Below are 19,816 nucleotides of genomic sequence, written 5' to 3' on the forward strand. Positions count from 1 at the left end.
TTTTTAATAAGTAAAAATTCGTCAGCATTAGCTGCCTAATTTGATTAGCAGCGTGGTGGTCAATATTAATGTGAGCTCACGCGAAGCAATGAAGTTGAAGATCAGTTGAGAGAGTTCGGTCGACCTGAGCGACGACTGATGACATAATTCTACGTAACAGCACCGCAGCCTAAAAGCTACTTTCATTTTCGGCCACCAGGAGCGGAACACCCACAACAATGGTCTGGTCAGTAGGACATAAGAGCGAATTGATTTCTCTGGGGATTGATGCATGGTGGTTTCAGACATTCTGAGCACAAACAGGGATGTTTAGGTGATTAAAACCGTGGACTCTTGTACCTATTTCTTTCCTCATCTTATCTTCTATCCCTTGTCATTTGTCTACCCCATGCTATGGATCAATTCACTTAATGCTAGATAGATCGGCTAACAGTATAACCTGGTGAGATTCATTGAGCTGCACAGCCGAAATAAGTAGACTTTGCCAGGTAATATCTTCAAGCGGGAGGGAGAAACGAGCCAAAGAGAACCGCTTGGATTAAACCATAGACCATCATGGCTTGGATAGCAACTGCAGATATGCTGGTGCTCTTATTAGTGGGCTGAGAGTCTTCAAATTCGCCTATAAGCTGAGCCGCCAGGTGCCAATACCATAATGGATACCCAGAAGATAACCGATTAATGATCTGGACATGATAGCTGGTGAAAGCCAGAACAGCGAGCAGGGCTTGGATGATTGCCAAGCGAGGGAGAAACCACGTGGCTTTGGTTGATGCTGCACTGGCAGCATTCTTTGAAGAGCTACTGGTGATCGATGGCAGCTTCCATGCCCAGAGAGCTGACCGAAGAAGCAATGCCAACATGGGCAGGGCTAAGAGGAATAGAGGGATATTTGATACGACCCAATACCGTAAGAACCCGACATTCCTGTATGACAGATTGAGCAATGGCCATGGGACAGTCTGGTATAACTTCACTTACCAGTATTGTTCTTGGACAAACCGGTATATGCTCGGGATGGTCCATCCACACCATGGACGTGGGGCGTTCGGAGTCATGCAGAAAGCATTAAAAGCGATGTACTGAGGTACAGCCATTCCCAGTGCGATGACACAGCCTCCGAGGACAATGACCGCAAGGCGCGAGACAACCGCCCATGACGGACCTCGACTGAGAATCTGCCGCAGCTGTAGAAGAGCATCATACGCGAACAAGATCCCACCAAGAATTCCGTTGCTGCGGACTGCTGTGGCTGCTGATATTAGTACAGCAGCTGTAAGGAGTTTCAAGTCCCTTGAAAGTCGCTGGTTGGTACTATCATCGAGACCAGATGACGAGTAAAGATAGAACCCAGAGATGCTGAGAAGGGAAAACAGAGCTTCCCCATAGGGTGCCGAAAGAAATGCACCCGCGGGACTGATGATGTGCAAAGCAGCGGAGAGAAAGCAAATGGTTTTCTGCTTGGCAGTGTCACCGCCAAAGATGTTGATTGAGAGCCTGTATAGAACCAGGACTGATAGGTAATGAGCGACGTGGGACAGCACAACTGCTACAGATGCAATTCGGGCGGATTCATCTAAGCTGGCTGATCGAGGTAATACTGAACACTCATAATTAGCATTTGTGGTAGGCGGACATTTATCAATCTAGAAGGAAATTGTTGTAAAATACCAGACGCAATGAAGGCCAGAAGCCTGGTATAACCATACCCAAAGGCCCATTCTTGTTCAAAAACATAGCCATGCTCGGCAGCGTGAACGAAGTAGATGGAATCCCATCTCGCAAATTTGAGTGAAAGGGGAAAGTGTAATGGAGCAACGTCCGATACGTCTCTGGTTGGATAGAGGAGTAGACTTGTTGAAGTGTCATAGCCTAGTCCAGGGCAGAAAGCTACTACTAGGAAGATGAGAGCTTTCCATAGCCCAAAGAAAATGGATAAGCTCCTGAGAGGGCGGCGGGGATTGACAAGGGTTAGACCGAGCGAGGATGCCGATTGAGAATCGGCGCGTCGAGACGGCGAAGTCATCACTGTTCAATGGAGACAGGGTCTGTCTCTTTGCTGTGGGCCCATGTAAACCAAGAGGGATACCGATAACCGTGGCAAGGTCATCAAATCAGCGAAAAGGAAAAAGGATGCCGCCTGTACTCCGTACTTCGTACGAAATAGAGCACTAGAATGGCTCCTTGACATGCCGAGGTGCAATGCAGCAATGAGCAATCGGCAGCTCTCGACTGGCGGGACCAAGAAGTCATCAAAAGTCCGCACCACAGTCAATGCCAAGATTCGTCAAGTCAGGTGGACCAGCATGTCGGATTGCTCGGCTTCGGGATGCATAAGAATACTAATACCAAGCAATATTGTACCTAGAAAAATCCGACCGCTGATTCAGCGCAGCGGCGAATAAGTTAACTTAAACTAGTTTCCTAAATGCGCGATTTCAACACATACCCGGTCTCATTAGTGGCATACTGGCATTACGTCGATCGATTTGGTGGCGATCCTTTCAGTCATTTAGGCATGTTTTACTAGCTAGTTGAAGGTGTAGTAGTAAGATTAAAGATTACTGATAGATCGGAATGCACATAGAAATTGACCGGAAGAGTCTCTTGTGAGTCATTTCAATCACTTAGTTATAGAAAAAGAAGAGGGCTCACTGGTTGACTAGACATTCTTTTGACACATTTTTACCTTGGCCCTAGTCAGCCCTATGGGTTAATTCGGGTCTGGAAACCACAGCATCCAACATAATTATCTTGTGCTGTCAGCTGTGGGATAACCTACTGATAACCAGATAGCCATGTGCCCGTAGATGGGTCTCATTCAAAGCTAATACAGCGAACTCGACTACAGTACCATGGGAATGATTCTTGCTGCTCCGTAGTCTAGGTCATAATCGATCTTCACATATTTCAACAGAATGGTGAAATCAATGCTTCTGCCTCGCATACCCAGCAAAAGAATGACAGGACTTGCAAGAATTACGAACACAGGTCCATCATATGGATGTTGCTGGGAAAACAGTGGTAGCCTGAGCAGACCTGTCCTCTGTATGGAGTAGACTGCGCCAATGCAGAAATGACCTCACCTTCATCAGTAGTCATGCTTTACAGAGTGGAGTTTTGCCCTTCTAACTAGTAAATAGTCGGAATTATTTTTCTTTTCTTCTATACCTCTCTAGTACCTCCGTGGTAACACCAAAGCATTATTGTTCTGCAATGTCCAGTACATGTTCACAAGCCAAATCCAGATTGCTGTGGCACCACGACTTTCACTTTCAGGGATCCATCAGACCATCAAGACGTCTGACCAGTTCATTCATCTTCTTTTTCAGTGTTGAACTTGTATAGTTGTATTACTAGTATACGCGTACCACTACGGGAGTGTTAGCTGGAGGAGCAATGTCGCATGAAGCTAACGGTTTGGGCTAACGTGATACATCCAGGTAGCTAGTTCGAACCGTATCTCATAGGATGGCGTCGTCTCGCATTCGCACCCTCATTTTCAATCGGACCAACCTTGACTTGAGTCCCGTGGATGAGTTTGTCACCGTTTTTGGTCAGCCAAGGACGGAAGCTGGTGGAAGGGTTCCATACTCCGTACCCTTACTTTACAAAATTATTTACCGGCAACTCGGACGTCCACACCTCCGGCTCAACGACAAAACCCGTCCGAATTCCGAGCTCGGGTTTCTGATTGGACGCAAGCCGTCAGTTGCTTTGAGCTTCAGCTCCTGAGGCGCTATGTCACCAGGTAATTATGCTGGGAAAGCTAATTGCTGCCAAGTAAGTGCTAGGTAGTAAAATGTCATGTTGGGTGATCATCGCGTTTGTTCGGCGGCGATGTTCTGAAGGGTTCCTCCGTGCTTTGACAGGGCAAAGTGTAAGTATGACTAACGGGCTACTATCTACTGTATGGCAGTCAGATCGTGAAGATTTGTTTCATGGCTTAGAGACTCCACCAAGCATGTCTCGGTCTTTTCCTACCCTTCAGCCCCGAAGATCGTCGTCTAGACTGATTTGGGTTACGGATGCGAGTTGGCGCCCATGGATTGGCCTGTTCCGATATCCGACGAACGGGTACAGTTTGATGGCTGATGGTATCCATAACCTGATTTGCATTTAGTCTACTGTGTACAATTCTTCGGATAGATTCATGGATAGCAAAAAGAATAATGATTACTATACTCCGTAATAATGGATACTTTTGACACATGTGGTTCTAATGTGGATATCCTCTTCAAATTCCTAAATTTTTCTTTCACGCTGACCGCCATCTCCATACGTTCCTACTTATACACATCATGCAGCCTTCCTCTCCAGCTAGTTTAGAGGTACACAGTAACTATTCTGGTCATCTCTCATCGTCTTCAGCAGCTGCATCGTCAACCCAGCAGACTAGTCTCCATACCAAGACTTTCTTTCCCCTTCAACTTTGCAGCCAATGCTCTTAAGACAGTTTCAGCCTCTTCCCCTTGCATTACTGCACCTATTCTAATCTCTTGCGTCTCTCATTTTCTAACATAATTCCTTCCTTCCCCACGTCCATCGTCGCTGACTCTCGTTTTCCTCCGATACTTCCACACTCCACAGCTCAGCCTCAGAACTGGGGCGGACAATTTATCCTTACTGTTGCTGTGCAGGTCACACAAGAGCTTACGACTTCCCACTTTTGTCATACAATATCATCTTCACTACTCTCTCTCTCTCTCTCTCTCTTCCATTATTCTCAATCTTTCATTACCTCCGAATAAAATATTCAACGACCTCCTTCCCTCATCTCACCCCGGATCAGCACAAGATTCAGCCTATGTGGGTTGAACTTTGTACAATCTATTAATCCTTGGCGATTACATCACAAAGTACCCCTGCATTCGCCTCTGCCCTAGTCCATCGATGTTCCTCTTAGTGGGTAGACAGCAGTCTTTCGAACTCATGAAATAATGCTATTCAACCTTGGCTGGACGGCGGATGCTGCTGCTGCCCATGAGAACGACCTTGTCGCACCTTCATCCGAGTCACGACTCTCCAGTCCAGCACCACATCCCTCCCCAACCATCTCCTTTCCTACTCTATCCTCTCTGGGACTGGCGGACCTATATCATCGATACAAACCAACGGAAACTAACCAATCGCACCAAGCACCACTGCGTACGATGCCGCTGAGTCAAGTTGAATCGATCTCGTCCAGCGATGACAACTATACAATAGTGGCCCCAGTTGCAGATCGGCCTCCCATCAGCCGCGCTCACTCAGTTAGGAAACAATCGTCACGCCCGAAAAGTATCTACCAATTAGCCCACCCGGCGGCCCACGCGCGTCATCGGCGGCTGAAATTTCGACCAAAGCTTCTTCTGCAGCTACAGAGAGTCTCTCAGACACCACGGCCCCTGCCTGTCTTGGATGTCCTGCCATCAACAGTTTTCCTGCCGCGGTTGGCTCGCAAATTCCCTACAATTTTCAAAGGGAAAAAAGGACTAGGACCGAATGATTTGATCGTCGTGACAAGCGATTTGTACGAACGAACAGTAGGAGATATCGCAGACAAGTATCTCAGCTCGGACGAAGAGAGCCAGGACAACCGGGAAGTTATTGCGACGATCTGTCAAATTCTCAGGGAGGATGCTTTGTCCCAGGGAAGAGCGGAAATATGTCTGAGCTCTGGTCCGGCCTGGGAGGCGATCCCGTTGCCCAATGGGTCGTATGAGTTTAGAGCCCAGACGGATCATGGGGTGCAGGTTTTGCGTTGGGTCTCGCGTGGAGCAAAAAGCAGCCGCCGTGTATCAGCACCTCCTGGGGGTTCCCTGCACGAGGACGGCAAACGTTTTACATTCAGTGTTATCAACCGCAATACCCGTCGGCATCCTGTCATCGCATCGATGACTCGCAATGTCCTTGAAGTGTTTGATGAGTATTCTATGCCTTCTGACCCCACTCTTTCACCTACTTGTGGGATGTCGGTGGTCAGTGACTCCTCAGAATTGGACATGCCCCTGGACCAAGAAGTGATCAAAACGGATGATGGTCTTCGGACAATCATTATACTGACTGCAATATGGGTGGCATTCAGAGAAGGCTGGTCGCAAAGTTTCACATATGATGACTCGGCTTTAATGTTGAATCCGAAAGGACTTTGTTCGCCCGGAGTGTCCAGACAGAGCTCTCCAACGGCCGTAAGACCGCCGGACGATTTTCTTTCCGAGCAACGGGATACATATTTGGACAGATCGGTGCTCAACAAAATCGCGCATCGATCGTCGACGTCGAGTACGTTTCCGTTGCAAACGCCGGGTCCTTCTGAGCGTGCCAGGTCGATGAAGTACGCCAGCTTACCGAAACGCTCGAGGTCCACTGGCGCCGCTTTTATTGAGCGGTCCAATAGGCGAAGTGCCTCCGGGCTGGAAACCCAACACAATAGACATAGCATGTTTCCGGCGGCGCACGAATTAGGCAACACTGACGCGACGGAAACTCATACTGCTGGCGGGTCTTCTCGCCACAAAATAGGCGATTTCACGACTTCTGACGGCCCAGACACAGCGCCAGACAAGTCTACTGATACGAAACGGCGGTCGCGGAAGCATTCGACGGCGTCCTCGGAAAAGGCCAGCAAACTGCTTGAAACCAGAGCGGTAGAATCTGCCCCGTCCAAAGGAAAGCGACGACATCGATTAAGCGGTTTCTTTGACTTCTTCACTAAAAAGAGCGGACACCACTGAGCGAAGACTGGTGCTTCGCTGTTCGCCATTTATGTAACTTGCATCTTGTGCGCGAATCCATGTTTCCATGCGGGCCCATGGACTACGCATGGTTTCGCACCCACCGGCTCTGGAGGCCTTCTCACTCGATCATCTCATCTCCTCGCATTTCTAGCATTATGATTCCCACGCTATCAAATGATTTTTTACTTCCGGTTCTGCATTTTCATAGTCTTGTATCTCATCCGTGTGGTCACCTAAGGGGCATCTCATTCTATGATATAACCTAGAAGAGTGTACATAGAAAAGCGTCTGAAACTATTGTTTGACCCTCAGCAGCTTGACTGCATAAATGCAACCACTTATCTACCCGGATACTGACGGATACAACCTTGCATGCATGTATACGAACAATCACCGCTCAAGAGCTGTTAGAGCCTTGGGGCGGTAAGGTTCCTCAAGGTACTTTATCTCCTCCGGCGTCAGCTGCACCTTGATAGCAGCAACCGCTTCGTCGATCCGCTCCTTGCTCGACAGACCCAGAATAGGATTTTCCTTGGGATGACTTAGCACCCAGGCAATGGCGACCTGCGCCATGGAAATATTCTTCTTCTTCGCGATCTCCTCGACCCGCTCGACGATCGCCTGGTCGGCTTCGGTCTCGCGGCTGCGGACCAGTAGCTGAATCGCCGCGTCGGTCTTCTCACGGACGGAGTTGCGCGAGCCCCAGGGTCGCGCCAGGACACCGCGCGCCATGGGCGACCAGGGGATGAGGCCGACGCCAGAGTCAAGGCAGTACGGGATCATCTCGCGTTCTTCCTCGCGGGCGAGGAGGTTGTGGTAGTTCTGCATGGAGATGAACTGGTGCCAGCCGTTGCGGGCGGCGATATTCTGGAGGGTTTGGAATTCCCAAGCGGCCATCTGAGAACGTCAGCGGCCAGGGTCATTTTGGACAGTCAGAAAGAAGCCGGGGAACGGACCGTGCTGGCGCCGATGTACCGGACCTTCCCGCTCTCAATCACATCGTTGAGAGCCTTCATGATTTCCTCGCGGGGCGTCTCCCGGTCCAGACGGTGGATTTGCAGCACGTCGATGTACGTGCCCAGCCGCTTGACGGAGGCATCGACGGCATCGAAGATGTGCTTGCGGGAGAGTCCCACCCGGTTCACCCAGTCGCCGTCGTTCCGGCTGCAGGCGGAGATAAGAGGCATTTTGCCTTCGTTGTCTTCGTCGGTGACGCCAAAGTAGCATTTGGTTAGGATGACGACCCGATGTCTGGGGATGGAGTACTTTTTCAGAGCCTTGCCGATGATCTCTTCCGAGACGCCGTGGGAGTATGTGTCGGCCTTCAATGCATTACTCCGGTCAGAGGATATGGCTGCGTCGCTTTATTTGTGCCCATGAGTGCCCACTCACCGTATCCCATGTGTTGATGCCGCGTTTGTAGGCATGTTCAATCAGAGGAAGGGCCTCGTCCTCGTCAAGGACCCAATCCTGCCACTTTTTGGAGCCATAGGACATGGCTCCTAGGATGACCTTGGAGATCTTGAGGCCCGAGTTGCCCAGACTATTTCCATTGGGTCAGGTTAGCAGTGCGGGGCCTGGACAAACAGTAAAGCATTGGAGCGTACCGGACATATTCCATTTCATTGTTGGAAGCCATTGTATGCACTATTGGTAAGTTGTCGGAAAAGAGTGCTCAATGCGTAGCAGCGAGTAGAAAACAGGTAATAATACGCAGCCGAAATCGACAGAGTCAGTATTATAGACAAAATGACCGAGGGTCGAAGCAAGGCCGTCTGTTGACGATAACCCATTCTTAAAGCCGCGATTATTATTAAGCTGGCCTAAGCTCCGGGAACTGACGTAGAACGAACCATCCGTGACTCAATCTTGGTCTACTGGATCTGCCGAAAGTCTGAAGCGATGATGCGCTTGAGCCGAAGAGTAACCGATCAGCGCTGTTGCTGATCTCGGATATTCATCGTTCGGCCCAGAAAGTCGGTTAAAGCATCCGCTTGGCCCTACTTCCTTTAACGGTTCGCATTAAGCAAAAGAAAGGAATTATGTTTCAATAGCCGAGTGCTGGAGCAAAGAAGCATGTCAGATGAAGCGATGCTTCTATGGGCCAAGTGGGCCCGCAGTCCTAAGTAGCTTCTAAATGGGCCAGACGTTAAGCCTATCACCTGCTTATCTCCAATCATCATCACATCTTCTATTTTGGTGATCGCCAGAGTCCATGTCACATAGCAGGGACAGTCACAAAAGGAGCCGAGATGGAGAAATCATTTATGCTCAATTGCTGGATGCCAGCTACCAATCCTTCAGTCTGTCGGTGCGGGTATGCAGTTCAGCAGGTCCCAAAAAGTTCAGCAAGATCTCAAATTACTGCCAGAAACAGTCGACAAGGTCTCGGATTTGAGACCTTGCTGCACTGCAAACTGCGTCGGTGCATACCTATTTAATACCAGGTAGCTGACCGCGTTCCGACCTTATCAATCACCTGAGAAGAACAAGCAGGTTACCAAGCCGTCAACAAAAGGACAAAGCGATTTGTGATCTCACAAAGAATGCAAGAGTGTGGCTGACGATATATTGAAACTCTTAGATAAGATAAAGCCGAAAGAGTCCAATTCGAGCTTTTAGAGCGTACGCAGTGCGATTAAAGATCTATGGTACGAAAAGGGCATCTAGGACATCTCGAATATGCTGGAAAGGTGCCAAGTCAACAGGGATTGCCACTCCAGTATATCACAAGGTGCGCGTTTATTCCTCATTAGTTCAAAAGGGGCGCAGGTTCGCTGATTTGAACAGTTCCGAGATCAAAGATCAGCTGGAAATAGTTGCGAAGAATTCCCAGGAGAAGAAATTGAGAACCGGGAGGAGCTGGTTGCGTTAGTTGACGGAAGAGCCGGCTTCTACAGAACAAGCCAGAGAGCACCGAAGATCACGCAGATAACGGCATCCCTGAGAAACTATCAGAGGAAGGCTTGATCGAACGATCGTCTGACATATCGGCCATGTTACCTGCAAACCAAAGCAACATCGAGTCAATTGCTCGAAAACAGTCCTCTTACGCAGCCAAGAGAATTTTGTTAGAAGTATATCTCCTGGCTAAGTGGCTACGATAGTACTCTATTGACGACCTCTTGCAGGCCTTCTATCCGCTATAATTGTTCTCAATCTCGTATCTGGCAGCAATTGGAGTTTTGAACATAGAGGGACATTCCATATCGCAATGAACATCCGTTTTGTCTGTAGTCTGTATGATATATGAAGCTAAACAGTGTCCCGGAAGCTGTGATAGCTTCTAAAGCTGGATCGATGACAGTAATGGCAATGTATAATCTCTCCAACTAGTCTTCTGCAACAGTCATTGCTGTTTCTCCGTATTTGGCAGTCCCACATCAACAAACATAAAACCTCAGGCACCACTCTCGCCTGACACAAGCCCGCTTCGGCCGGGACCATACCCGAAACGGCAACCGTCGGGTGCGAAACAGCAGGCCACAAGGTTCTCCTCCCCGAACGAGAGAGATTTCATTGGCATCATGGCGGAGACACATTGCCTAGCAGGGTATAAGTTGCATGCATCCTCTGGAACGGCGTAGTTGCTGCGTAATTGCCGATGTCTGAATAATCTAAATCCAGTGGGCTAACCCGTAGTCGTTTCAGAATCGATTTTCGTCCTTGATTCTTTCTCTCCTTTCCTGCATCTGTGCTTGTGTTTGTGCTTTTGGACGGTAATGATGCTTTCTTGCGAGCGACGACATTTGCAAGCCTACAGTCATTGACATGGCACCCTACTGGACTTGCAGTTGGATTTCTCCTTGAATTCAATCGTCCTAGATTCAGAACTTCGACCTAGGTATTTAACTATATACATCCTGTGGACTATGCACGCTCCAATGTTGACCTCTCGCTCATAATCAACAGTCACAGATAATCAACATCCGACCAAAATGGAATCCGAAAATCGCTGAAATCGAACACAATACAATGAAGATGCCTACCGCCTAAGCATCGGTCTTGAACGATGTCAATCGTGCCTTGATCGCGTCCTCGGGCTCAGCGGTGTCCAGCTCCCGAAGGACGCCAGATCCGACATCATAGATGAGCCCGTGCACCTGAAGGCCTCGCTCCTGCATCGCCTCCAACACGACGCTCTTCTGCGTCAATGCCTTCAGGCCCTCCTTGACGTTCAACTCAGCCAGCTTGACGACAGCCTCGTCCTCGGACAGAGAGCGCAGTTCAGCGAGGTGCTGCTCACGGAGCTGACGCAGGGGAATCAGCCAGGGGTCGAGGATGCCCAGGCCCTTGTTGCCCAGGGCAGCGGCAACACCTCCGCACTTGGTGTGGCCACAGATTACGACGTGCTTAACGCGAAGATGGCGCACAGCATACTCGATGACGGCGCCAGAGCTGAGATCGGCAGGGTGGATCACGTTGGCGATGTTACGGTGGGTGAAGACATCACCGGGCAAAAGGTCTAGGATGGTGGTCTCGGGGCAGCGGGAGTCGGAGCAGCCGATCCAGAGAATTTCAGGGTGTTGACCGACAGCAAGTGTGGGAAGCAGCTCAGGGTGCTCTTGGGAGCACTTGGCAGCCCATTCCTTGTTCTTCGCAAGCGCGGCAGAGAATTTGTCTGAAAGTGAGTCATTATTAGCACTCGTCTGGACTTCCGATTTCTGACTCGATCGCAATGGCGCAGATGTGGAACAGGGCGAGCAATGCATTAAGCTGACGGTGGAGGCTGGACACATATATGCGGTCTGCGATGATGGAGGATATACGCCTGCTCCGCGACCCCGAAACGCTCGTGCGACTGCCGTCGGCAAATACAGAGCATTGGAGCGCGGTAACAGCCTCGTGATGTTCATCGTGAAGAATACAAATATACAGCAAATATTTTGAGGAAGGGCTTGCTGTTTGCGAAGCAACGACGGGAGCGGGGGAAGATCCGATGGAAAGCGATCGAAGGGGAAAAAGGGAAAAAAAGGAAAAACACGGGAACGGCGAAATCGGAAAAGGGACAGACGGGGCAGCTCAGCACAACCGCCGCAAACCGATCAGAAACAATCTTCCTTGGATGGATAATTATTGAGAGAATGACGATATCCAAATGATGCGAAAGGCTCGAGGGGCAGAGAAACGACAAAGACCACGAGTTGATCAGGGTTCACGAACAGAGCATCCGCAGACGCCAAGAAAGGGAAATGCGCACGTACCGGAATGACTCATTTTGTCGCAGCGAGTGTCTATCAGCAATTGAGGATATCACGACAGCGGTTGCAGAGAAGTTAAAGATGAGAATATTCGCGAGGAAGAACAGGTGAGATAAATGACCTGGTTGAGAGGGAGATTAAATGTTGGACGGTTGACCAAGGACGGAATTGTCCATGGCGTAGCGGGGGACCACGAAAAGGCCCGGTGAGCCGGAAACACTGCGAGCGGCATCGCGGCATTGCTTAAATCAAACATCTCATCTCATGATTTTGCCTGTACTACAGAGTAGGAGCACCAATATCACGATATGTGGCTTGCTTCAAATTAGAAATTCCCTGATATCCGCCTTCCAGTATCATCCGAGTCTCATGATTCCCATCTACGGGTGAATTTCAGGAGTCAGGAGTCAAAAGTGAGCCATTTCGATTCCGCCGCTCTATCCGCTTCGGGAAATATGACAGCTACGGGGCACCCTCTGAATTACTCTTTACAGTAGTACTCCTGTATCACTCTGAAAATCGCGCACTCTCCTTTTATTTCCTCACTTCTATATATACATACATACACTCGTAATTTTCTGGCCATGCTGAACCGCTCATTTTTATACACCAGAAAGAAATGACATCAAACCCATACAGATCCACCCAGGAAGAAACTCCTCAAGAAGTACCTCCACGTCCACCGACGCTCGCCAGAGCCTTCTTCTGGTCTTCGCTGAGCTGGACCTCAGGTAATGGACGCGCCCCCGTCGCAGAGGCAGATGGTGGGGGTAGGAATCCGATTGTAACGAGGTAGGAAGCGTAGAGACCGACAAGCTCCTCGGTCACGCCAGCGCCAGCGGAGGCATCGATGCCCGACCAGGCGGCGTCCGCACGGAGGGAAGCAGCGGCGTGAACGTCGTCCAGCTCAGGAGCCTTAGTGTTGGAGGGCAGGTCTGCCGTTACGAAGTGGTAGAGAGGCATACTGAGGCAGCAGTTAGTCCGTGTTTTGCGCCTGTTGTAACGATCTCCATAGGGGTGACTTACAGTGCGTGCTGTGACTCGGGATCATCGTGCTTTCCGTCATTGACGTAATGCTCCAGAGACATCTTCCATGGGACATAGTCGACTTGGGGTACGTCGTATCCGTAGGTCTGCAAAGCGCCCAGGAACTGGTTGAAACGAAGCCTGGGGTGTCCGGTCACCTGCGCGACCCCGATTGGCGTGCAAGGGGGCTGGAAGGCACCGGCGATGACGACGCGAGCAACGTGGTCGACGGGCACCATGTTGACAGTGTTGTGGATGTTGGGGCGAGCAGAAAGCTGAATGCATCCCTTCATCATTCGAATGAGGAAATCGTCCGTGTTTGTGGCTAAGGAGTAAATTTTAGTCAATTTTTTCAACCCAATCTTAAGCGGAAAACTGGTCGGGGTGTAATGGATGATGCTTACTTCCGGTCTTGGAGTCACCAAGAACGTAACCAGGACGAACAATGGTTCCCTTCAATCCTCTCCGGCCGGCCTCTCTGACGAGGTACTCGCCAGCCCACTTGCTTTGTCCATAACCGGTTCCCAGTCCGACGCTGCTACCCTCCAGGTCGTCATCCTCGCTGATACCCGCACCGCCGGCCGCAATGCTACGTTCCGACTCAAGGACATAATGGTCATTGTCGAGTACGCTGGTCGAGCTGACAAAAGAGAACTGCTTGGGTTTTCCGCTAGCGCAAAGCTTCAAAGCATCAATGGTACCCAAAACGTTGGCTGGCTTGAGAGTCGAGTAAGGGTACACCCAGTGCACCAGAGCACCGTTGTGAATCACAGCATCCACTCGTTCTGTAAGATCGTTCCACAGCGACTCCGACAGACCGAACCGTGGCTCTCCCAGGTTACCACAGACGCACTGCAGCCTGCTAGTCCAGGACTCATCCCAGAAGCCGTACGCTCTGCATGTAGACCGTATGCGATCGAGAGCCTGCTCGTCGCTCTTACCACGAACGAGTGTCACGACCCTCGCCAAAGGCGACTTACGAGTGAGAAGATCACGGAGGATGTGTGCACCGAGGAATCCAGTTGCGCCGGTCAGGAACACGGTAGGCTCGCCCGACAGCATGTCCTCGGTTCGTCCAGGGAAGGACTTGGGCAAGGTCCCAACCAGCTTCCTAGCATCTTTGGAATATTCGTCATCAGCTTCGTTGGAAGTGGCCAGAGCATCTGCGGTGGCATCAGCCTCGTTGGCATTACTTGCGAATGACTCGAAATTGACCAAGCGATCGATTTCCGCAGCGAACCCTCTGAGGGTAGGGCTACGGAAGATGGCATTCATGCTGATGTCGATTCCGCGCCACCTGCGTCTCAGATCGAAGAACATCTGTTGAGCCAGGATACTGTGTCCGCCCAGATCGAAGAATGAATCGTCAGGTCCAATCATGTGAGCGGTGACGTTGGCAATGCGGTTAGCCCAGATCTGGGCCAAAACCTGCTCGGTCTCGGACAGAGTCTGCTGGACGGATGATCTGCGGCGAGGCGCTGCCGCACTGAGTTCGGCAGTATCTGGGAACGGCAATGCAGGCTTGTCGATCTTGCCGTTAGGATTCAGAGGCATCCGCTTCAGAGGAATGAAGACCGTAGGCACTGCATACGCAGGGAGCTTGCTGCGTAAGTGTTCCCGAGCGTCATCGCGAAGAGGCCGGAATCGTCTGAGCATGCCAACCATTCCTTCGGCAGAATCATCATCCTTGAGGCCCTTGCTTTCGAGCCATGAGGACCACTTGCTCATGTCTGGCACGAAGTAGCTGACCAAAGTCGGCTCCTCAAACTTGTCCCTTCGCACCAGAGTGACGTTCTCCCGGACAAGAGGATGCCGAGAAAGATGCGTATCAATCTCACCGAGTTCGATGCGGAACCCTCGGATCTTCACCTGATCGTCAGCACGCCCGGAACACTCAACATCGCCAGAAGGAGTGTATCTGCCCAGATCTCCACTGCGGTACAAGCGATCTCTGGGTCCAACGTAGAATTGCCTCCAGGGCTCGTTCACGCCCTGGCTTTCAGCCTTGTCCTTCTCGACCCACGTCTGCGGATCAACGAACCAATTGGTGAGGAATTTCTTCTTGTTCAATTCCTCATTGCTCAGATAGCCCTCTGCCAGGCCACCTGCACGAACGTAGATCTCACCAACTTCGCCAATGGCGCAAATGCGGCTAGGGTCGAACCGGTTGACAACCAACATCTGCACGTCGACCATTCCGCGACCCGCGGGAATGACGTCCTTCATAGTATCCAAGAAGCCCTCCTGGCTAGAGTAGCTGGGGATTTCATAGTAACTGACCGCACGCTGAGTCTCCGTAGTTCCATACATGTTGACAATGTTGACATTAGGAGCCAAGGCCTGCAGAGAACGGCAGTCTCGCTTGATCAGGATATCACCAACGAAGAAAGCATGATGAAGAGCAGGGAAATGCGCAGAGGCACCACCGACAAGAATTTGACCCATTGCAGGTGTCAGGTGGGTAACAGTAGCGCTATACTCGCGCATCCACTCCGCGAGTCTCTCGTTCTGAATATCCTCACGGGCCGGAACCAATAGCTGGGCACCCAGGAAGAGCGGTGTGAAGATGTCTCGCTGAATAGGATCGTGAGCGATACCACTCAGCATAGTGAAACGATCATTGGGGGTAAGCTTGAAGGTCTCGGACATCCATGGGAAGTAGTACGCCAGAGAGAAATGACGTCCTCTGACGCCCTTTGGCCTACCCTCAGAACCGGAGGTGAATGACAAGGTCGGGGTCGAGTCGGGGCCGACCACGACGCCCACTGGCTTGGACTTCAAAGAGACTTGATTCGCGAGGACATCTTGACCGTCAACAGATCCTCCAACCAAAGTACCGTCATCCTGTAGTGCCAGCGCGGGAATCTCCGTCCGCAGCTCAAGGTTTTCATCGATGAAAGACCGAACAAGCTGAGTCAACTCGCCAGCTTCCTTGGTGGCCTTCGCGATGTTAATGAGTGCTCGCGGGCGGGCAACATCGAGGTAGATGCACTGCCTCTCAGGCGGGTAGGCAGGATCGATGACCGAAAAAGTTGCACCGGCCTTGAGAATGCCCATGACAGCTACCACAAGGTCAACGCCACGGTAGGCATAGACCATGACAACATCTCCCCTCTCGATGCCAGCCTGGACCAGGTGGTGGCCTAGGATATTCGACGCCTCGTTGATTTGCCGGTAGGTAAATTCGCGGTGAGGAGACTGCTCCGACTTGGTCTCCACCACACAGAGCTTGTCCGGATGCTTCTCAGCATTCTGTGCAAAGATATCATGGATGGCTCCGCGAAAGTTGGACCAATGCAGATCTGATGTGGGGTCTGGTAGCAGCGACCGCTGATCCTCCGTCATGAAATCAATTCTTCCAACCGCTTCCTCGGGATTGTTAGAGGCGTTCTGCACAATCTGTGAAAGCTGCTTCAGAATGATAGCAATCCTGGCGCTCGAGAACAGACGCTGATTGTAGTATGCACCCAGTTCCGCCTCGGATGTGGACCCGTTCGCGTTTGCAACATTGACAACCAGGTCGGTAGTTTCGAAGGTATTGGCAGGGTATTCTTGTGACGAGGCGGGGGCATCGTAGGCAGCAAAGCGGAACAGGATCGGGGCACGTTCTGACTTGGTCTTTTCCTGAATGTAGGACCGTAGGCTACCCAACGGAACTATATCGGCAGCTCCTTGATTGAATGCCTGTTATATGGTCAGAGATGGCCAACAATGAACGAAAGTACCACATACATTCTCGACTTTAGAGTATAGTTGTCCGAAGGTCTCAGACTGCTCAATTGAGACCCGCAAGACAAATGGCCGGCCATCTTCTGCTGAGCTGGTCGCAACAGCGATATCCTCATCGCCCGTCAAACGAGCTACGAGGACAACAAAAGCAGTCAAGAAAGCAATGAATCCGGACGATGATCCGGAGAGGTTTTGCAGTCCGGTATGCACATCCTTTGGAAGCTTGAGAGATTCAAAGGCCTCAATTGCTCTCTTCAGATCCGCCTTTTGGTTCTCGGGATAGTCTCGGGTCAGAGGAGATACTGTTAAATTTTGTAGCCTCTGCGCCCATCTCTCGAGGCGATCTTGTAAGGAGGCTGTTTCAATACCCATTATTGCGGTCCAGAGGCCCGAAACTGTTGTTTGGGCACTCGACTTTCACAACAGGGGCCGGATAATTATTGAGTGACAGAGCAGAAGAATAATAGTATGAGTCAAGAGGGGCATCTATGAGAAAAGTGCCGATTTCGCTGCCCCAAGCCCCACACTCATCTTCCTGTCGCCGTCACCGCCTTTTGGGGTTCCAGGCATTAAGGCACCAAGGTACGTGGACTGCCACTGCTCACCGGAATAGGCCTAGTGTTACTCCCTATTTGTCCTTCACTCATGGATGCGGCTGTGCAGGTACCTGGTACCTAACTTGTTTAGGCTACGACCATACTGTTCCTGGGTCCCAAGTACCTCAGTTCTTGATGTAGTATCGAAAGATCTGGGTCAAGGTCAGGCTACCTACGCTGTATAGATACGAATGGCCTTCACAGCATCAGCACTGGTTCAGCTCTGCTCATTGCTTGCGATGACCTGAGACTTCGTCTTGTTTATGCCGTTGACTCGTTGCAAATGTAACTGTGATGCCGATCTGCTTTTACTCTGAAATTTCCACTTGAATTACCGCGATCGCAAGCGCAACGTCGTTCTTTACCCACTTTACAGCAGGAGTCCAACCCCCTGTCGTAACCATCAGAATCTGCTCTCTCCCTAGAAAGAGAGAAAGATGATTCCGCATCGAAGCACCGCTCTCTTAGCCATTATCGTTTTTGTTGCCCTCGTACTGGTCATATTTTCCTCCTCCCCCAGTTCCGCATCATCCTCTGGGGAAGAAGCGGTCTCTGGCCCAGCGAAATATGTACCCCTGCCGAAGCTCCCGTCTCTGAGTGACTATCACCTGCCATTCTTCCGGCCAGCTTCCCACAAACCGCCAGAACAGAAGAATAGTACCAGCGGCGAGTCGAAATGGTTCAGCAATTTTGCATGGATCAACCCTTTTTCGTCGTCCATCACTCTCGATGAGAACCGTTCCGTACTGCCTCCACTTCGAGAGAGACCCTTCATCTATACCTATTACGAATCGATTCACGGAGATAATAAGGATGCAGAGAATGCTGATGCGCAGCTTCTTCTTGCCTGGCGTCGGGCTTGGTTCGCTCAGGGGTTTAGGCCAGTCGTGCTCAGCCGTGGCGAAGCGAAGAACAATAAGCTCTACGAGATGGTACAGACCTTGAAAGTCAATAAAGATCTTGAGTATGATCTGTTCAGGTGGCTTGCCTGGGGTCATATGGGCACCGGGTTACTCGCCGATTGGCGCTGTTTCCCAATGGCGCGATATGATGATCCGCTGCTGTCTTACTTTCGTCGGGGGGTCGATCCTGCGCAGATTACAAGATTCGACCACATTGGCAGTGCTCTTTTCGCTGGCGAGAAGACGCTTATCAACGACGCGCTCAAGAATGTGGTGCAAAATGCCCTCAAGAGTGTGGACGAAAAGGCGAGATCCATGCTGGACATCATGCCCGGGGAGATTTTCAAGGTCGAACAGCCGAGCGCTCTGGCTTTCTACACCTCTGCGACCATCACCACTCACTATCCGACACTCGCAGAGAAGATCGTTTCATCGCCGACCGCTGGGAGACTGGCGCTCGTCGAGCTGGTCAACTCACATCTACATAACACATTCCAGAACGCCTTCCAGGCCGGCATTGCTGTTTTGAAGCCATTCCCTGAGCATACGACTGCCCTAGTGGAACCCGCCCTGCGCCTTGCCAGAGCTCTCGGTCAATGCCCGAGCTCGCCCATACCTGAATCTTGCCCTCCAAATCTGCAGAAGTGTCATCCGTGCAACCCTGACCGGCCGATGCATATCAGTCAGCCCGCTACCTACAAGAACTCATCACACGTTTTTACGATAGGCACTCTCCCTCACCCGTACACTCTGATTAGCCTGCAACAGGGATCTGAGGAAGTGACCACTCGACATATTCGCCGCGAAACTGAACGCGACCCATGGCTGACGGAAGTGACTAAAGAGCAATTGAGTAGTGAGTTTGGAGGCGCCGCCCGAGCGGTCGTGCTGAAGCAGGCCGTTGCAGACGACTCGGCAATTGGCACTTCATTGTGGATGACTGTGGAATCATTGCCAGCAAACAACGGCCAGGTCCTGCCTTCTGAACTTCTGGACGAGTTCGAATGGCAATTCGGATTCAAGATCCCTCGCAGTGGCCCCACCGAAACCAAGAAAGAAGGCGAAACGAAAGAGTCTGCGCAAAATACCAACAAAGGTTCAATGCAGAACGCCAACCCAAGCAAACAGGGCATTGAGAAGGAAAATGATCTAATCACAAAGGCAAGGGAAGTCTTGAAGAGCAAGGAGACCAACAGGATTGGCATCAAAGACGTGGCTGAAGCTTGGAACCTGGCGGACACTGAAATCTGGCGATTCGTCAGAGCTTATCGGTACGTGCTTTCATGTCCCCTATATACGGTGCGCACGAAGGCAGTTCATTGACTAACTTTACTACAAATAGGGCCCGGAGCGTCGTTGAGCGAAAGAAATGGGAGGAAGATGAGAAGGATTTCGTTGGTGCTAAACTCAGAGAATAGAGGACCAATTGAAAAGTTGCTTGCAAGGTTGGACATTATCGCCTGTCTCTTGTGTCCTTTGATACTTGGGAAGTTTCCTTACTTCTGTGATATATATCTGTCTTCTTGTGTTATACTATCTGGCTTATATAGGCGATAACCCGTGACACCGGGCGAGAGCATATGGCTTGGCGTTGCTGCCTGAGGAATTCAATCAAGCTTTTTTCGAATTCTCGTAGTCTCTCG

The 19,816-nt window shown here is 50.8% G+C and overlaps 6 protein-coding genes across 6 annotated transcripts; 2 read left to right on the forward strand and 4 right to left on the reverse strand.

The window, feature by feature from the left end:
- Positions 1-497: 497 nt before the first annotated feature.
- Asppvi_000437 (DUF409 domain protein) lies at positions 498-2,026 on the reverse strand (the record flags this gene model as incomplete). Its single annotated transcript, XM_043296746.1, has 3 exons — positions 498-927; positions 982-1,600; positions 1,672-2,026. 3 exons carry the CDS (start codon positions 2,024-2,026, stop codon positions 498-500), a joined length of 1,404 nt encoding a protein of 467 aa, XP_043152681.1.
- A 2,914-nt stretch (positions 2,027-4,940) lies between these two features.
- On the forward strand, positions 4,941-6,716 carry Asppvi_000438 (uncharacterized protein; the record flags this gene model as incomplete). Its single annotated transcript, XM_043296747.1, has 1 exon — positions 4,941-6,716. One exon carries the CDS (start codon positions 4,941-4,943, stop codon positions 6,714-6,716), a length of 1,776 nt encoding a protein of 591 aa, XP_043152682.1.
- Positions 6,717-7,109: 393 nt separating this feature from the next.
- On the reverse strand, positions 7,110-8,358 carry Asppvi_000439 (aldo/keto reductase; the record flags this gene model as incomplete). The annotated part of the gene is made up of 4 exons (XM_043296748.1): positions 7,110-7,616; positions 7,676-8,041; positions 8,112-8,262; positions 8,327-8,358. 4 exons carry the CDS (start codon positions 8,356-8,358, stop codon positions 7,110-7,112), a joined length of 1,056 nt encoding a protein of 351 aa, XP_043152683.1.
- A 2,353-nt stretch (positions 8,359-10,711) lies between these two features.
- Positions 10,712-11,575, reverse strand: Asppvi_000440 (carbonic anhydrase; the record flags this gene model as incomplete). The annotated part of the gene is made up of 1 exon (XM_043296749.1): positions 10,712-11,575. The coding sequence occupies one exon, from the start codon at positions 11,573-11,575 to the stop codon at positions 10,712-10,714; it is 864 nt and encodes a 287-aa protein (XP_043152684.1).
- Positions 11,576-12,580: 1,005 nt separating this feature from the next.
- aarA (L-aminoadipate-semialdehyde dehydrogenase) lies at positions 12,581-17,047 on the reverse strand (the record flags this gene model as incomplete). Its single annotated transcript, XM_043296750.1, has 4 exons — positions 12,581-12,884; positions 12,947-13,271; positions 13,351-16,630; positions 16,679-17,047. 4 exons carry the CDS (start codon positions 17,045-17,047, stop codon positions 12,581-12,583), a joined length of 4,278 nt encoding a protein of 1,425 aa, XP_043152685.1.
- Positions 17,048-17,708: 661 nt separating this feature from the next.
- Positions 17,709-19,591, forward strand: Asppvi_000442 (uncharacterized protein; the record flags this gene model as incomplete). Its single annotated transcript, XM_043296751.1, has 2 exons — positions 17,709-19,444; positions 19,516-19,591. 2 exons carry the CDS (start codon positions 17,709-17,711, stop codon positions 19,589-19,591), a joined length of 1,812 nt encoding a protein of 603 aa, XP_043152686.1.
- Positions 19,592-19,816: the final 225 nt, after the last annotated feature.

Source organism: Aspergillus pseudoviridinutans (assembly GCF_018340605.1).
Source record: "Aspergillus pseudoviridinutans IFM 55266 DNA, scaffold_1, whole genome shotgun sequence".
NCBI lineage: Eukaryota > Fungi > Ascomycota > Eurotiomycetes > Eurotiales > Aspergillaceae > Aspergillus > Aspergillus pseudoviridinutans.